The sequence below is a fragment of the Tachysurus vachellii genome, chromosome 11, assembly GCF_030014155.1.
Source record: "Tachysurus vachellii isolate PV-2020 chromosome 11, HZAU_Pvac_v1, whole genome shotgun sequence".
Lineage (NCBI taxonomy): Eukaryota > Metazoa > Chordata > Actinopteri > Siluriformes > Bagridae > Tachysurus > Tachysurus vachellii.
Genome location: NC_083470.1, coordinates 26,631,497 through 26,649,962, shown reverse-complemented (window position 1 = coordinate 26,649,962; position 18,466 = coordinate 26,631,497). Strand labels below are relative to the sequence as shown.

Sequence of the window (18,466 nt, the reverse complement as noted above, 5' to 3'; positions counted from 1 at the left end):
TGTCTGTGTGTCTGTGTGTGTGTGTCTGTGTGTGTGTGTGTGTGTCTGTCTGTGTGTGTGTGTGTCTGTCTGTGTGTGTGTGTGTGTGTCTGTCTGTGTGTGTGTTTGTCTGTGTGTGTGTGTGTGTCTGTCTGTGTGTGTGTGTGTGTGTGTGTGTGTGTGTCTGTCTGTCTGTGTGTGTGTGTGTGTCTGTCTCTGTGTGTGTGTGTGTGTGTGTGTGTCTGTCTCTGTGTGTGTGTGTGTGTGTCTGTCTCTGTGTGTGTGTGTGTGTGTGTCTGTCTCTGTGTGTGTGTGTGTGTGTCTGTCTCTGTGTGTGTGTGTGTGTGTGTGTCTGTCTCTGTGTGTGTGTGTGTCTGTCTCTGTGTGTGTGTGTCTGTCTCTGTGTGTGTGTGTGTGTGTCTGTCTCTGTGTGTGTGTGTCTGTCTCTGTGTGTGTGTGTGTGTCTGTCTCTGTGTGTGTGTGTGTGTCTGTCTCTGTGTGTGTGTGTGTCTGTCTCTGTGTGTGTGTGTGTCTGTCTGTGTGTGTGTGTGTGTCTGTCTGTGTGTGTGTGTGTGTCTGTCTGTGTGTGTGTGTGTGTCTGTCTGTGTGTGTGTGTGTGTCTGTCTGTGTGTGTGTGTGTGTCTGTCTCTGTGTGTGTGTGTGTCTGTCTCTGTCTGTGTGTGTGTGTGTCTGTCTCTGTCTGTGTGTGTGTGTGTCTGTCTCTGTCTGTGTGTGTGTGTGTCTGTCTCTGTCTGTGTGTGTGTGTGTCTGTCTCTGTCTGTGTGTGTGTGTGTCTGTCTCTGTCTGTGTGTCTGTCTCTGTCTGTGTGTGTGTGTGTCTGTGTGTGTGTGTCTGTCTCTGTGTGTGTGTGTCTGTCTCTGTGTGTGTGTGTGTGTGTCTGTCTCTCTGTGTGTGTGTGTGTGTGTCTGTCTCTGTGTGTGTGTGTGTCTGTCTCTGTGTGTGTGTGTGTCTGTCTGTGTGTGTGTGTGTGTGTGTCTGTCTGTGTGTGTGTGTGTGTCTGTCTGTGTGTGTGTGTGTGTCTGTCTCTGTGTGTGTGTGTGTGTCTGTCTCTGTCTGTGTGTGTGTGTGTCTGTCTCTGTCTGTGTGTGTGTGTGTCTGTCTCTGTCTGTGTGTGTGTCTGTCTCTGTGTGTGTGTGTCTGTCTCTGTGTGTGTGTGTCTGTCTCTGTGTGTGTGTGTGTGTGTCTGTCTCTGTGTGTGTGTGTGTGTCTGTCTCTGTGTGTGTGTGTCTGTCTCTGTGTGTGTGTGTGTGTCTGTCTCTGTGTGTGTGTGTGTGTGTCTGTCTCTGTGTGTGTGTGTGTGTCTGTCTCTGTGTGTGTGTGTGTGTCTGTCTCTGTGTGTGTGTGTGTGTCTGTCTCTGTGTGTGTGTGTGTCTGTCTCTGTGTGTGTGTGTGTGTCTGTCTCTGTGTGTGTGTGTGTGTCTGTCTCTGTGTGTGTGTGTGTGTCTGTCTCTGTGTGTGTGTGTGTCTGTCTCTGTGTGTGTGTGTGTGTGTCTGTCTCTGTCTGTGTGTGTGTGTCTGTCTCTGTCTGTGTGTGTGTGTCTGTCTCTGTCTGTGTGTGTGTGTGTCTGTCTCTGTCTGTGTGTGTGTGTCTGTGTGTGTGTCTGTGTGTGTGTGTGTCTGTGTGTGTGTGTGTCTGTGTGTGTGTCTGTGTGTGTGTGTGTGTGTCTGTGTGTGTGTGTGTCTGTCTGTGTGTGTGTCTGTCTGTGTGTGTGTCTGTCTGTGTGTGTGTCTGTCTGTGTGTGTGTGTGTGTGTCTGTGTGTCTGTCTGTGTGTGTGTGTGTGTGTGTGTCTGTCTCTCTGTGTGTGTCTGTCTCTCTGTGTGTCTCTGTCTCTGTGTGTGTCTCTGTCTCTGTGTGTGTGTCTCTGTCTCTGTGTGTGTGTCTCTGTCTCTGTGTGTGTGTCTCTGTCTGTGTCTCTGTGTGTGTGTGTGTGTCTGTCTGTGTCTCTGTCTCTGTGTGTGTCTGTCTCTGTCTCTGTGTGTCTGTCTCTGTCTCTGTGTGTCTGTCTCTGTGTGTGTGTCTGTCTCTGTGTGTCTCTGTGTGTGTGTGTGTCTGTCTCTGTGTGTGTGTGTGTCTGTCTCTGTGTGCGTGTGTGTGTCTGTCTGTCTCTGTCTCTGTGTGTGTGTGTGTGTGTCTGTCTCTGTCTGTGTGTGTGTCTGTCTCTGTCTGTGTGTGTGTCTGTCTCTGTCTGTGTGTCTGTCTGTCTCTCTGTGTCTCTGTGTGTCTCTGTCTGTCTGTGTGTGTGTGTGTGTCTGTGTGTGTGTCTGTGTGTGTGTCTGTGTGTGTCTGTGTGTGTCTGTCTGTGTGTCTGTCTGTGTGTCTGTCTCTGTGTGTGTCTGTCTCTGTGTGTGTCTGTCTCTGTGTGTGTCTGTCTCTGTGTGTGTCTGTCTCTGTGTGTGTCTGTCTCTGTGTGTGTCTGTCTCTGTGTGTGTCTGTCTCTGTGTGTGTCTGTCTCTGTGTGTGTCTGTCTCTGTGTGTGTCTGTCTCTGTGTGTCTCTGCTTCTGTGGGGTGTCAGTGCATTGTGCAGAGAGAGATGAACAGACACTTACACAGTGACCGAGATGTGAGATAATAATCTCCTACCTGCTGTTTACTGTTAAACGACTCTAAAACTTTTCTCCTCTTTTGTGTTCCAGAGAAGCATCTGGTTCTGCTGAGAGACGGGAGAACATTGATCGGGATCCTCAGGAGCATCGATCAGTTCGGTACGAACTCCGTTAGTTTTACTCAGCAGTTCAGTCAGATGACCAATCACAGTTAAGCTGACGTTAGAGACGACGTCGTTCAGATTTAAACGTTAGACGTCCGAGTCGGATCCGATGGCACGGTTCTGATTACTGCTCAGCTAGAACACGACATGCATCGATGTTCATCAAACAAATTTGTTCCATCTCCTACAGCGAACCTGGTCCTGCACCAGACGGTGGAGCGAATCCATGTGGGGAAAAAGTTCGGAGACATTCCTCGTGGGATCTTCGTGGTCCGAGGAGAAAATGTGGTTCTGCTGGGAGAAGTAGTGAGTTCAGATCACGTGTTCAGCTGAAACTGAGCGTCGTGTGGATTTGACTATTGATGACTGATTTTTTTTTTTGTTGTTGTAGGATCTGGATAAAGACTGTGATCAGATCCTGCAGCGAGTCTCCATCGAGGAGATCCTGGAGGAGCAGCGGGTGGAGCAGCAGGCCAAGCAGGAGTCGGAGCGACTGAAGCTGCAGGCGGTGAAGGAGCGAGGTTTGTCCATCCCCAAAGCCGACACGCTCGACGATTTCTGAACGTCGTTTTCACTTCCAGCGTGTTTACCTTCAGAGTGAAGAGACGCCACGTTTAAAACGTTCACTACACAAACGTGAGCCTTTCCCCCCCCCCTTTTTTTTTTAAAGAGATCACGTCACTGAAATAAAGTGAATTTATTTTGTTTTTCTTTTCTTTTTAAAAGCAGTCGCTCTGAATTCGACTGCAGCCGTCCGCTGTCTTTAATTTCTCTTTGATGGAAACTGACGATGGACAAAAAAACAGACGCACTTCAGCCTGCTGGCTTTTAGTTTCTACATAACGACAGAAAAATAATGAAAGCTGAAAGCTTAAACTGTGTGTTTTTGTTGTTTCTGGCTTTATGTTCTTGTGTGAAATCACAATGTACAACAATAAATCTATTTTCTTTCGATTAAACCTGTTTTGTACAGAGATCTGATGTCTGCCTCTGGTTTATTGAGTAAAGGTTTAAAGCGGCCGCTCGTTTCCTCACTAAACGGCGTGCGGTTCCTCGGCTGGATGTGAATCGGTCAGGTTTTAGGAACGATGAATCTGATGGTAAACATCTCAGTTCTCTAATCTCACACTTTCACTTCAGCTTCAGTTTCAGCTCTCTACTGGAGATGTACAAGTTTTATTATTATTGTGGGGGCACAATAATTCGCCTCACACCTCCAGGGTTGGGGGTTCGATTCCCACCTCCACCTTGTGTGTGTGGAGTTTGCATGTTCTCCCCGTGCCTCGGGGGTTTCCTCCGGGTACTCCGGTTTCCTCCCCCGGTCCAAAGACATGCATGGTAGGTTGATTGGCATCTCTGGAAAATTGTCCGTAGTGTGTGATTGCGTGAGTGAATGAGTGTGTGTGTGTGTGTGTGTGTGCCCTGCGATGGGTTGGCACTCCGTCCAGGGTGTATCCTGCCTTGATACCCGATGACGCCTGAGATAGGCACAGGCTCCCTGTGACCCGAGGTAGTTCGGATAAGCGGTAGAAGATGAGTGAATGAATGTGATCTACAGAACCTTTGAATATACACATGAATTCAAAAGTAATTCTAATAAAGAGGGGTGTGTGTGTGTGTGTGTGTGTGTGTGTGTGAGAATTTTTCATGAACAGAGGAAGTGGAGGAGAAACGTCACCTGTAGATCTATAAATGAGAAATCAGTGGGATGTAAATAGTTCTGAAATTTTAGATTTTAAAAAGAAGGAAAATCCTCAAGTGTGTGTGTTTGAGTGTGTGTGTGAGGTACGTGTGTGTGTGATGAAACATTTACCTCTGTTGTGTATTAAACCTTCATCAGTGGTTGAAATGTAATTACTGTCCAATCACTGTGTGTGTGTGTGTGTGTGTGTGTGTGTGAGAGAGAGAGAGACCCTGTATAATAAGTGCTTAGATGTATGTTATTGTATAATAACTGTAGCTGTCACCTGCGCTCTGAGACCCTGTAATTCCCTTTTCTACCACACGGTGCCGCCAAACAAGCTTTTGATCTTATTCACTCATTATAACACTCAATTAAATACTTAATCATTAAAGTGTTATTAAACGATCACATTCAAATTAGACAAGCAGTGTATTAATTAATGTGTAAATATTAAATATGTAAGAAGTATAATGCAAAAAAAACAACACAACTACAAAATACATAAATTCATTGGTTAATGGTAAAGTGCAGATACTGACAACAAACTTAATCTGTTGTTATTTTCTTTTATTTTTGTTTAATTAAGAGTTTTGTAAAGCACTTTGCCCTCTACCTTATTTACCCTCAGTAAAAGGCATTGACCTTTAGACACACGTCCAAGTCCAAGAGGAGCGCAACCCAGAAAAATGTAAACAGAAACCTGAAATGGAAAAAGAAGTGAAAGAATGAGTGAGGTGTATAACATGATGAAAGATTCTCATGACATGTTTATTATAGGTGTGGAAACACTTTTAAAGCTTTAAAACCTCACCATCAGGCTTCTAGTTTCAACATTTCAAGCACTTTATAGAAAAGATTAAAAGATTAAAACTATAGTAAATGGAGGCTGGTGTTGGAGTTGCTATCTAGTTAATCCCTGATACAGTGGAAATGTACACAAGTTTAAATGCTGAAAACAAATGTAACTGTGTTTTAGTGTGTCGTGTCCACGTTGTAGTGTGTAGTGTCCACGTTGTAGCGTGTAGTGTCCACGTTGTAGCGTGTAGTGTCCACGTTTTAGTGTGTAGTGTCCACGTTGTAGTGTGTAGTGTCCACGTTGTAGCGTGTAGTGTCCACGTTGTAGCGTGTAGTGTCCACGTTTTAGTGTGTAGTGTCCATGTTGTAGTGTGTAGTGTCCACGTTTTAGTTTGTAGTGCCCACGTTGTAGCGTGTAGTGTGTAGTGTCCACGTTGTAGCATGTAGTGTCCACGTTGTAGTGTGTCGTGTCCAGGTTTTAGTGTACAGTGTCCACGTTTTAGCGTGTAGTGTCCACGTTGTAGCGTTTAGTGTCCACGTTGTAGCGTGTAGTGTCCAGGTTTTAGTGTGCAGTGTCCATGTTTTAGTGTGTAGTGTCCACTTTGTAGCATGTAGTGTCCACATTGTAGCATGTATTGTCCACGTTTTAGCGTGTAGTGTCCACGTTGTAGTGTGTAGTGTCCACATTTTAGTTTGTAGTGTCCAGGTTTTAGTGTGCAGTGTCCATGTTTTAGTGTGTAGTGTCCACTTTGTAGCATGTAGTGTCCACATTGTAGCGTGTATTGTCCACATTTTAGCGTGTAGTGTCCACTTTGTAGCATGTATTGTCCACGTTTTAGCGTGTAGTGTCCACATTGTAGTGTGTAGTGTCCACGTTGTAGCATGTAGTGTCCACGTTGTAGCGTGTAGTGTCCACGTTTTAGTTTGTAGTGTCCAGGTTTTAGTGTGCAGTGTCCACGTTGTAGCGTGTAGTGTCCACTTTGTAGCGTGTAGTGTCCACTTTGTAGCGTGTAGTGTCCATGTTGTAGCGTGTATTGTCCACATTTTAGTGTGTAGTGTCCACGTTGTAGCGTGTAGTGTCCACGTTGTAGCGTGTAGTGTCCACGTTGTAGCGTGTAGTGTCCACGTTGTAGTGTGTAGTGTCCACGTTGTAGCGTGTAGTGTCCACGTTGTAGCGTGTAGTGTCCACGTTGTAGCGTGTAGTGTCCACGTTGTAGCGTGTAGTGTCCACGTTGTAGCGTGTAGTGTCCACGTTGTAGCGTGTAGTGTCCACGTTGTAGTGTGTAGTGTCCACGTTGTAGTGTGTAGTGTCCACATTGTAGTGTGTAGTGTCCACGTTGTAGTGTGTAGTGTCCACGTTGTAGCGTGTAGTGTCCACGTTGTAGCGTGTAGTGTCCACGTTGTAGCGTGTAGTGTCCACGTTGTAGCGTGTAGTGTCCACGTTGTAGCGTGTAGTGTCCACGTTGTAGTGTGTAGTGTCCATGTTGTAGTGTGTAGTGTCCATGTTGTAGTGTGTAGTGTCCACGTTTTAGTTTGTAGTGCCCACGTTGTAGCGTGTAGTGTGTAGTGTCCACGTTGTAGCATGTAGTGTCCACGTTGTAGTGTGTCGTGTCCAGGTTTTAGTGTACAGTGTCCACGTTTTAGCGTGTAGTGTCCACGTTTTAGCGTGTAGTGTCCACGTTGTAGCGTTTAGTGTCCACGTTGTAGCGTGTAGTGTCCACGTTTTAGTTTGTAGTGTCCAGGTTTTAGTGTGCAGTGTCCATGTTTTAGTGTGTAGTGTCCACTTTGTAGCATGTAGTGTCCACATTGTAGCATGTATTGTCCACGTTTTAGCGTGTAGTGTCCACGTTGTAGTGTGTAGTGTCCACATTTTAGTTTGTAGTGTCCAGGTTTTAGTGTGCAGTGTCCATGTTTTAGTGTGTAGTGTCCACTTTGTAGCATGTAGTGTCCACATTGTAGCGTGTATTGTCCACATTTTAGCGTGTAGTGTCCACTTTGTAGCATGTATTGTCCACGTTTTAGCGTGTAGTGTCCACATTGTAGTGTGTAGTGTCCACGTTGTAGCATGTAGTGTCCACGTTGTAGCGTGTAGTGTCCACGTTTTAGTTTGTAGTGTCCACGTTGTAGTGTGTAGTGTCCACGTTGTAGTGTGTCATGTCCAGGTTTTAGTGTGCAGTGTCCACGTTGTAGCGTGTAGTGTCCACTTTGTAGCGTGTAGTGTCCATGTTGTAGCGTGTATTGTCCACATTTTAGTGTGTAGTGTCCACGTTGTAGCTTGTAGTGTCCACTTTGTAGCGTGAACTGTCCACGTTTTAGTGTGTAGTGTCTACGTTGTAGCGTGTAGTGTCTACGTTGTAGCGTGTAGTGTCTACGTTGGGGTGTGTAGTGTCCACATTGTAGCGTGAACTGTCCACATTGTAGTGGGTAGTGTCTACATTGTAGTGTGTAGTGTCCACATTGTAGTGTGTCGTGTCCACGTTGTAGCGTGTAATGTCCACATTTTAGTGTGTAGTGTCTACGTTGTAGCATGAACTGTCCACGTTGTAGTGGTTAGTGTCCACATTGTAGTGTGTAGTGACCACGTTGTAGCGTGAACTGTCCACGTTTTAGTTTGTAGTGTCCACATTGTAGTGTGAACTGTCCACATTGTATTGGGTAGTGTCTACATTGTAGCGTGTAGTGTCCACGTTTTAGTGTGTAGTGTCTACGTTGTAGTGTGTAATGTTCACTGTGTAGTGTGTAGTGTTCATGTGCATGTTTAATTTATGCTTCATGTTTGCAGTAGAATGTAAAAGTTCCCCTTCACTTTAAGAGATAAAGACACGGTGGATGTTTACTGACCCACGTGATCTTATTAAATAGAGACTCGAGTTTAAATAGAGGTCTGTGTTTAGAGACAGTGTTTAACTTCAGCACTGGTCTGGGTCTGGTTCTGGTCCTGTGATAGTGTCTCAGCTGCAGGCTGGAGGTTTGTCCCTGGCCGTACAGTGGTGTGAGAGCTGGGGTTATGAATGTAGAGCACATATCAGATATCCTGGGGCAGGAGTGTCTCCACCTCCTGCGTCACAGCTGCACTGGAACCCGCCTTTTCCTCCAGTCAGTGGAGAAACACTCCCGGGTTGCCAGATATTTGCTTTATCTTTCTTTTAATATCGTGTTAACGCATGTGCACTGTATAAAAGTGTGAAACCACAATATGCATGAATTCTTTAATCTAATTGGTCAGCAGATTTTAACTGTAGTTACGGCTGTAACATGTAAAGTGCTCAATCTGAAACCTTATCGTTTCCATAGTAACAGTTCATTTACAGAAATTCCCAGGTTTTAAATGTAGTCTTGCTATTTTGGACCTCATCATTATTTATAATAATAAATATTTTATGTGATGTTTATTTTGATTATTTCTTTCTAATCAATAATCGATTACTTTGTTGACGTTAAAGCTAACTAGCGAAACATTTCCAGGAGAAACTCTCTACATGTTATGTCTTTGTTTTTAATGATGATTTTTATTTAATAGTTTGTAGACTAGCTAACTATTTTATCTAAAGGGAACTTTAATCGGTACCTTTAGCTGTTTAAAACCACGAGTTAGTTATAGCTACAAACTACGCTTGTAAATTTAGCTACACTGACTGTAGATCGAATGTGCAGCTGTTTAAGAAATGATTATTTGTACGTTCACAGCGTGTCTGTAATTTAAGTTTAATGCCTTGACATTTTACGCCACTTTTGCTCATTTCACAACACCCGAGGCTTGTATTTCTAATTAGATGTAAACAGTAGCGGTTCAAGGATTTTTCTGTAACAGGGGCCATTAAGGGGCCACATGTTACATTCAGGGGCCAAGTACAGGGTACATTCAAGCAGACAAAATAATTTATTCAGTACGGTGCAAATACATTTTGGCAGTCGTTCCTTTTTCAAACGCTCGAGTGCCGCCTATTGTTTGGGGGTGGAATTGCATCTGTGATCGTTGTGAAAAATTCTCCTGTTGCTCTTCTCGTCAACGATTGATGGAACGGGGCCAATCAGGGGCCAATCAGATTTCAGCAGATGCCAGGGCCCCTGTGGCCCCGCCTCTAGAACCGCCCCTGGATTTGCTTGATTCGAGTGGTCTTGAGTCATGTAGCCTATAAGGACCATGACATATTACTATATCGACACATCTACTATATTCAGTATGTTTCCACATACAATTGTCTTCAGTGTTTAACTTAATAAATACTATAAATACTATTCTATCGTGTGTTTATATCATAGTGAGTTCTACATAGTGCACGTTGTTGGTGGTTGACTTCATTTAAATAAATCTGGCAACCTGGGCAGACACTGCAAAAGAACATGGCAACCTCTGAGCAGCTCCATATGCCATTTATCTGCTGTATCTGGCTGCCATAGGTGGCAGTGTGTGTGTGTGTGAGAGTGTGTGTGTGAGAGAGAGTGTGTGTGTGAGTGTGTGTGTGTGAGAGAGTGTGTGTGTGTTCGGAGGCCGGTGTGTGTGTAAGTGTATGTGCGCGCGCGTGTAAGCGTGTGAGTGTGTGTGTGTGTGTGTGTGTGTGTGTGTGAGTGACACACTGAACGAGGGAAACGACTCGGGCTGGAAAAAAAGCGATGGCAAAGTGAAAGCAGAACGAGTCGGTGAGCCTGCGGGGTTCAGTGAGACCGGGAGCGGAGTGAGGAACCCGTGAGGAGCTGAGATCAACCTTCATCCACCTCCTCCTCCTCCTCCTATTCTTCTTCTTCTTGTTCTTCTTTTCTGCCATGCATCATCACCATCACCATCATCACCATCATCATCATCGGAGGAGGATGTAGACCCCTCGGCCTGCTCTGAACACAACCATTTGAATGGGACTTTTTTGGTTTGGTGTATTTTGGTGATGAAGCTTTTACATGGAGCCCCAAAGACACCGACAGCGCGCGCGGCTTCCCGGACGGCACGAGCGCGAAACGGACAAGATCTAGACTTTAATTCGTGTTTTTTTTTCGTGTTGAATTGAGAAAAAAGAGGCGAATTCGGGGCCTGGGGAGGAGCCTGAATCTCTGTGTTCTCTGTTTAGAGATAAATCTGAATATTTAACGCATCTTGTGCCTGACGGAACCGGAGCAGGATTGTGTTCAGTGTGTGTGTGTGTGTGTGTGTGTGTGTGTTCAGTGTGTGTGTTCAGTGTGTGTGTGTGGGGTTTGATGGAGCTGGAGAACATCGTTGCTAACACAGTGCTCCTTAAAGCCAGAGAAGGTGAGTAAAGAAATCTGACATCTTTATAGAAATGAAACAAAACGCGTTTATTTTGGAGCTGAAACACGAAATGACGTTATTTAATGTTGATGTAGCTGCAGTTCAGCTTGTGCTATTGTCAGGGTTTGTTCTAGTCATGTCACACACACACACACACACACACACACACACACACACACACACTGATGATCAGAGGCTCTCTCATGGTGTGTGTGTGTGTGTGTGTGTGTGTGGGGGGGGCTCTTTTATATTGTATTGGCGCGTTACAACGTTTCCTGTAAATTCGGTCACTTCAAAGCCTTTAAACACCTTTAACATCAACCGGGTTTAACGAGGAACGTGTTAACACACTGTGTACACAGTATATATCTTTACATACAGAATGTGTGTGAGTGTGTGAGTGAGAGTGTGTGTGTGTGTGTGTGTGTGTGTGTGAGAGAGAGAGAGAGAGTGTGTGTGAGAGAGAGAGAGAGAGAGAGAGAGTGTGTATGTGAGAGAGTGTGTGTGTGTGTGTGTATGTGAGAGAGTGTGTGTGTATGTGAGAGTGTGTGTGTGTGTGTGTATGTGAGAGAGTGTGTGTGTATGTGAGAGTGTGTGTGTGTGTGTGTATACGATCCATTTTATATGTGAGTGTGTTAAAGAAATGGCAGCTGGACACTGCACTCACTTCCTCACACATTCTTAACATAACATACCCTAATATTACATAACACAACACAACATGACTGTGTGTGTGTGTGTGTGTGTGTGTGTGTGTGTGTGTGTGTTGTACTACCTCAGCGCGGTGTAATCACAAAGCCCTTTCTCTGCGATGTCACTGCTAAAGCCACAATAACCTCTACTTCCTTTAACCAGCCATTACAGTACATTTACATTACATATGCTGCTACATCTGTCCCGCTAGACTAGCATTAACACTCACCACATTAACACTCACCGCATTAACACTCACTGCATTAACACTCACTGCATTAACACTCACCACATTAACATTCACCGCATTAACGCTCACCACAATAACGGTCACTGCACTAACACTCACTACATTAACATTCACCACGTTAACACTCACTGCATTAACATTCAATGCATTAACACTCACCGCATTAACACTCACTGCATTAACACTCACTGCATTAACACTCACCACATTAACACTCGCCACATTAACATTTGCCGCATTAACACTCACCACATTAAGGCTCACCCCATTAATGCTCACTGCATTAACACTCACTGCATTAACACTCGCTGCCTGGTGTGTTAAACATGACAACCTGGAGTTCAGATGGAGGTTTAAACCGTGTGTGCATAGTGTTGTAGTTTTAAATGGGTTTGAATGTTAATCCACTTTGACATCACAACATTAAATATAAGCTTTAACATTCACAGGACAGCGTAATATTTTAGCGTGTTTACATTAACACAGCGTAATATCTTAGTGTGTTTACAGCGTAATATCTTAGTGTGTTTACAGCGTAATATCTTAGTGTGTTTACAGCGTAATATCTTAGTGTGTTTACAGCGTAATATCTTAGTGTGTTTCAGCGTAATATCTTAGTGTGTCTCAGCGTAATATCTTAGTGTGTTTACAGCGTAATATCTTAGTGTGTTTACAGCGTAATATCTTAGTGTGTTTCAGCGTAATATCTTAGTGTGTTTCAGCGTAATATCTTAGTGTGTCTCAGCGTAATATCTTAGTGTGTTTCAGCGTAATATCTTAGTGTGTCTCAGCGTAATATCTTAGTGTGTTTCAGCGTAATATCTTAGTGTGTTTCAGCGTAATATCTTAGTGTGTCTCAGCGTAATATCTTAGTGTGTTTCAGCGTAATATCTTAGTGTGTCTCAGCGTAATATCTTAGTGTGTTTACAGCGTAATATCTTAGTGTGTCTCAGCGTAATATCTTAGTGTGTTTCAGCGTAATATCTTAGTGTGTCTCAGCGTAATATCTTAGTGTGTCTCAGCGTAATATCTTAGTGTGTCTCAGCGTAATATCTTAGTGTGTCTCAGCGTAATATCTTAGTGTGTTTACAGCGTAATATCTTAGTGTGTCTCAGCGTAATATCTTAGTGTGTTTACAGCGTAATATCTTAGAGTGTTTACAGAGTAATATCTTAGTGTGTTTACAGCGTAATATCTTAGAGTGTTTACAGAGTAATATCTTAGTGTGTTTACAGCGTAATATCTTAGAGTGTTTACAGAGTAATATCTTAGTGTGTTTACATGGCAGGGCATTTGATTGTCTTGTCAGTGATTTAAGAGCTTGTGTGAAACAAAATAGGTTAAAAAATGGTAAATTGTTTTGGATGAAACGTTAAACTCAGTGCTACAAATTTTAGGTTTGAAGGTATTTAGTGTTATAGAGCTGGTGTTTATATATACAGTATGTTAGCATATTAGCATCTTGTGAGATGGTGGTAACATTTTCACCTGACAAAATAAAGTACTCTATTGTTTCACTGTAAGGTGTAGAACATGGTGTTGAAGCCACATTATAGAGAAGGTTAACATCAGACCATCATATAGCACTAACATTACAGATCTGGGTTTATAGCTTAGCACATTTAACTTGCTAAGTGTGAAACTTTCAATTTAAAATGTGGAATTTACGTTTAACATATTAACATGTAATAAAATGATTATGTGTAATGAGGTTATATGTGTGTTATAGACCAGGAATTTATATTAGCATCTCCAGTGTTGTTTGTTTTTTACCAAATAAGAATATTGTCCTCTCAAAACAAACAGTTTTTAATCTTGTTTTAAAGCATTTTAAAAGCATCATCAGGGCATGTTTTGGTTGTCAAATGTGCTTTTAGCAGAAGAATGCATTTACACTTAGCTAAACTTCATCCCAGACCTCCTCCTGAAGTGGTTTGTGCATGCATTCCTAGCCATTTTTTTCTTTTGTCCACAATTATGTCATCATTCATGCCTCAAGATTACAAAATATAAATTCAGTGAACCTCAGAAATGGCTTCCACCGTCCCTGTGGCCTGATTCACTACCCAGAATCCCCCTGGGCGCCAGACACTGTACTCTGTACTCGTCGTCGTTGTTTCCCATTAGATCAGGGTTTACCAGAAAATGTAAATCCGTCTTTTTCATTTTTATGAGAAGAATCTCTAGCTGGATTTAATGACGCTTAAGACCAAGAGTAAACAGGGCCAGCGTTAGAATACGTGATCTTATTTTTAAATAGTAGGAATAGTTGTGCTTGTCTACATGTTTAAGTGTGAGGCCGCTTGCAGAATTTCAATACGGTTCAACTCCGAAAGAAAGACGCTATAGTCCGACTGCGCGACTACGGAACGCTAACCGACACCTTGTGACCAATGAGATTAGAGAATTCTACATTTCTGTGTTGGATTGATGTATTTTCATTTTAAACACAGCTTATATAAAAGCAATCTGTGTGTATAAAATGGAGACCGGTGGCTTTAAGATTTAAAACCCATTGTATGTGTATACAAAACACACTTGGGATGAAAATGGAGGAGAATAAGAGGTAATTTGTGTTCGGAGGTCAGCGTGAGTCTGCGTTTAGTTTCATGGAGAATCAAACCACTTGTAGTCGTGGGAAACGGATTCCAGAGAGCAGTGGAAAATTTTTTGGCCAGGCCAGAATCACATTAGTCTTCCTGTCTGGAGTAAAATCGGTGGAGGAATGGCGGGCTGTGGATGCCAGCACTTAGCATCTTGTGTTCCTTTCTTTTGAAAGATTGATGTTGGGAAACGGCACTGAAGGCTTTCAGGGTCTGAACACACTGTCTTGGCTACTTTAAAGGAAAGTAATCTGTGTTTCATTTACTTTTACACCGATATTAGCTTGGTGATAATTCCTTTGCTTCTTACCACATTTCATAGGAATGTTTCTACCAAACGTGCTCACATGGCTGACTGTACAGCAAACCATGGCTGCGTTTCACTCATTAGCATGACTTCATTTGTACACTGCTATCTGGTGGCTGGTTGCTTTGCATTTAAAAACAGAACAGCGATACTTAGAATATTTTGAAGTGAGTAGAATAATACTGTATATCATATACACTATACGGTGGTTAGCACGTTCACCTCATACCTCCAGGGTCGGGGTTCGAGTCCCGCCTCCGCCTTGTGTGTGTGGAGTTTGCATGTTCTCCCCGTGCCTCAGGGGTTTCCTCCGGGTACTCCGGTTTCCTCCCCCGGTCCAAAGACATGCATGGTAGGTTGATTGGCATCTCTGGAAAATTGTCCGTAGTGTGTGAGTGTGTGAGAGAATGAGAGTGTGTGTGTGCCCTGCGATGGGTTGGCACGCCGTCCAGGGTGTATCCTGCCTTGAAGCCCGATGACGCCTGAGATAGGCACAGGCTCCCCGTGACCCGAGGTAGTTCGGATAAGCGGTAGAAGATGAATGAATATACACTATACGATATACATCATAAAGTATGTGCGCCCCTGACATTACATCGCACATGTAAGGTGTGAACGTCTCTGCGTTTCCCTTCACTGGAACTACAAACCCTGTTCCAGCCTGAAAATATCCCTGTGCAGAAAGCAAAGAACTCCATGAAGACATGGTGTAGAGGTTAAGATTGGGCTGGAAGAACCCGAGTATCCGGAACAGGGCCCTGACTCTGACTCAGACCCAATAACCCCATTTGAGATGAACTGAAACTGGAGTCTCTTCAACTCAACATCCAAACACCAGAGTCTGATCTTGGTGATGCTCTTGTTGGTGATGAACACCTGGTGATATCTAGTTGAAAGACTTTCCAGAAGAGTGGAGCTGATTTTAACTGAAAAAAAAGGGAATAAATCTGGACTGAGATGTACAACGAGCGCATATGGATATAATGGTGAGGGGTGCGCTTACATGTTGTTATGCAGTGTAAACACGGATACATCAGTGGATGGAATGAACGCTTTATCCACAGTTTAATCAACTTTCATGCCTCAAGATTACATACTGTGAATGTAGTTCCAGTAACCTTCTGACCTAATTCACTACCCAGAATCCTCCTGGATGCCAGACACGGCTCTGTACGTTCGGTTCTCGTTGTTGTTGTCGTTGTTTATTAGCTTAGAGTTTAATATAAATGAACTGGGTTTGACAGAGGCTTTATACACAGAGGCCCGGAGAAGGCCGCTAACGTTAGCCATGTGCGTTTTTCACTAATCTGGAGAATTCGGCGAGGCTGAGTCGTGACTTTAAACTCAATAGGGAATGGCTGAGGTCCAGTTGTTTTTCTTTAAACTTTCCCTGGAATGCTAAATAAATCTCTAAGGCTGTTCTTGCCGGGACGTCAGATTAGCTGGTATCAGATCCATGCTGTACACATTCCTCCCAGCATGTAAAGAAAATGAATTGAGCAAATGGTTTAATCCGAAACATGTTTATCAGAACATTCGTAGCTCTATCTTGATTTTCGCTCAGCAATTCAAACAGAAAAAGGTTCTATCGCACATACGCTTATGTGGTAGCCATAGCTACTGAATGCAGCTAGCTACATATCATAATTAGAAAAAAAATCTGACAGTAAATAAATCGAAACTATAAATTTTGTAAAACTGAGGTAACTTAGATAAGACTCCTGTCATTATAAATAAAACCACATACATGCTAGTTTGCTCCTTTACATTTTCTAGCATTTTCAGTTTTCATTCTATTCTTCTATCAAATACATTAATTGTTTGTGACACATGATCTGGGGGGTCACATGTGGGGATGTGGTATCTTAGTGGTTAAAGTGTCGGACTACTGATTAGAAGGTTGTCAGTTCAAATGCCAGGTCCACCAAGCTGCCCCTGCTGGGCCCCTGAGCAAGGCCCTTAACCATCAATTGCTCAGTTAAATAAAAAAAAAAACAATGAGAAGAAACGTAAGTCACTCTGGATAAGGGTGTCTGTCAAATGCTGGAAATGTATGATCTAACGTAACGTGTAAACGATCTAAAATAGTTTTACCTCATGCTCCGTTGGAGCTAGCTGTAATTAGCTAGGCTTGTTTTCAGTAGCTACGGTTCTGCTTCTGTGTCAATTGAGCTTGCTAACCTACGTTAGTGAGGCAGCTGTTGTCTGAAATGCTGGTTAGATGTTCCTCCTTTATCAAAAACACAACCTCACATACTGTAAAAATCAAGAGACCACATTCACACATTGTAGGTAAATGTTGATATTCTATGATATTTAGTCATTTTCACTGTGACCGTGATTTTAGTTAATCACACTGTACTAATAATCAGCAACTAGTTATTTTAGATAGATGTTAGCAAGATACTTTGACTTTGTAGCCTATAGAATTTAAAGAAGAAAAAAAAGAGGAAAAAATCACTTGAAAAACAAAACTTATAGTAATCTCGGCTAGCTGTATATATTAGCTGTAATAATCGTTTTTAATACTTTTTATTAGCTTCTATCTGAAAATCTTCACATTCACCAGATCAAAATGACTATGACAAAATGACTATTAATATTTCTGATACTGAACGTGTCGACTGAGTAAATATAGGGGGGGAATAAAACTATTTATTTATCTAGTCATAGATAGCGTACACATATTAGCGGGAGCTGTTCTATTTTACAGTTTATTGGTACAGCTTTTTGTAACAGTTAAAATACTAGTGTTTGTGTGTGTGTGTGTGTGTGTGTGTGTGTGTGTGTGTGTGGGTGTTTTGAGCACAGTTGAGAGACAGTTTGTGTGTGTGTGTGTTTGTGTGTGCACACAAGCATGTATTTGACTTCACTGACAGCTTGTCTGCAGCTTGAAGCTTCATTCACAGGGCTTGTGTCAGCAAATGTGTGTGTGTGTGTGTGTGTGTGTGTGTTATTCATCGGTTTGTTGATCGCACTGTATTTCGAACCGAAAATGAGGCACACGCAGCCTCTTCGTTCCAAACGTCCATCGCATAGTGTATAACAGGAAGAGTACAGTTTATAAGCCATGCTGTGTGTTTACACGGCCGAAGCCACGCTTCCGAAATCACTAGAGGACTCGGCCTGCTCTGCACAAGCCCCAAACTAAATAAAGAGCTCATCAGCGGCGGCCATTACTCTCCTGCTTTAGACATATTTGGCCACGGACACAAACATTCAGTGGTTTAATTTCTTTCACTTTAACATTGCATTGTTTTTATAATTACAGGACTGACATTAACGAGGCTCTTCGTTATCATCGACACGTCACTTTTAGGTTAATATTATTTATGTCATGGTAATTACTTAACATATCTAACAGCTAGCTGTGTTCAGATATTACGTTTAAACAGTATGATAATGTAGACTATGGAAACATGTGACAGTATCACACTATTAATCTATTAATGTGTTAGTAAGTATTTATTCACCAAAACATCTGGTACGTTATTATTATTTTTTTTAACTGTTACTGTGTCTTTTATTCTCCAAATCAGTGGCAGCTTGCTACTGAGCTAGCTAGTTAGCAAGCTAATCACTGCATAGCCTAAAAAGAAATCCTCATAAAAGTGTAATTATAGTGTAATCTTTCTTCTGTGTGTCTATGTAGTGTAATATTAGCTAAACAAATTATTTCCTAATACTTTACAGACAATTCTGAAGTAAATATCGATACTATCAACAATTTAGTCTCATTTTCATTGTAAAAAACCGGCTGCTAGATATTTAGCTTGATAGCTATAAAGACAGTATGTCTTTATAGTGAAATATTTTTAACTCTTTTTATTAATAATACAAAAACATATCTGACGGAAATTTTTGAAATATTTGATTTATTCTCATTTTCACTGTCAATATTTTACGTTATGTCTTTAATAACTTGCTGCTAGTTATTTAAATAGATTTACAAAATAATTCTAATTAGTATTTACTTAAAATGTATAAGCAGGGCGGTAACCAGCTAATAATCCACTGTGACTAACAGTGTAACTGTGACATTATAACAACTCATAACAAAAAAAAAAACTGATTCATTTCCAAGTTCGATATTTTTTTCTTTAGAAAAGTATTTATTATATTGTGATGTCTATAATGTAATAACTATCCCTCTACGGTTCCAAACATGTTTCTCAAACTTGC

General features: G+C 42.4%; 2 protein-coding genes across 2 annotated transcripts in view; both read left to right on the top strand.

Moving 5' to 3' along the window:
• lsm1 (LSM1, U6 small nuclear RNA associated) overlaps nucleotides 1-3,686 on the top strand; it is a 9,595-nt gene extending 5,909 nt beyond the window's left edge. Inside the window, exons 2-4 of the mRNA XM_060881310.1 lie at nucleotides 2,637-2,705; nucleotides 2,901-3,016; nucleotides 3,102-3,686. Coding sequence (XP_060737293.1) covers nucleotides 2,637-2,705; nucleotides 2,901-3,016; nucleotides 3,102-3,272 — 356 coding nt within the window. The 3' untranslated portion in view covers nucleotides 3,273-3,686. The remainder of the gene's footprint in view (nucleotides 1-2,636; nucleotides 2,706-2,900; nucleotides 3,017-3,101) is intronic.
• Nucleotides 3,687-9,608: 5,922 nt separating this feature from the next.
• Nucleotides 9,609-18,466, top strand: part of grk5l (G protein-coupled receptor kinase 5 like) — a 41,373-nt gene continuing 32,515 nt past the window's right edge. The window contains exons 1-2 of the mRNA XM_060880987.1: nucleotides 9,609-10,332; nucleotides 10,373-10,431. Of these exons, the coding sequence (XP_060736970.1) occupies nucleotides 10,380-10,431 (52 nt within the window). The 5' untranslated portion in view covers nucleotides 9,609-10,332; nucleotides 10,373-10,379. The remainder of the gene's footprint in view (nucleotides 10,333-10,372; nucleotides 10,432-18,466) is intronic.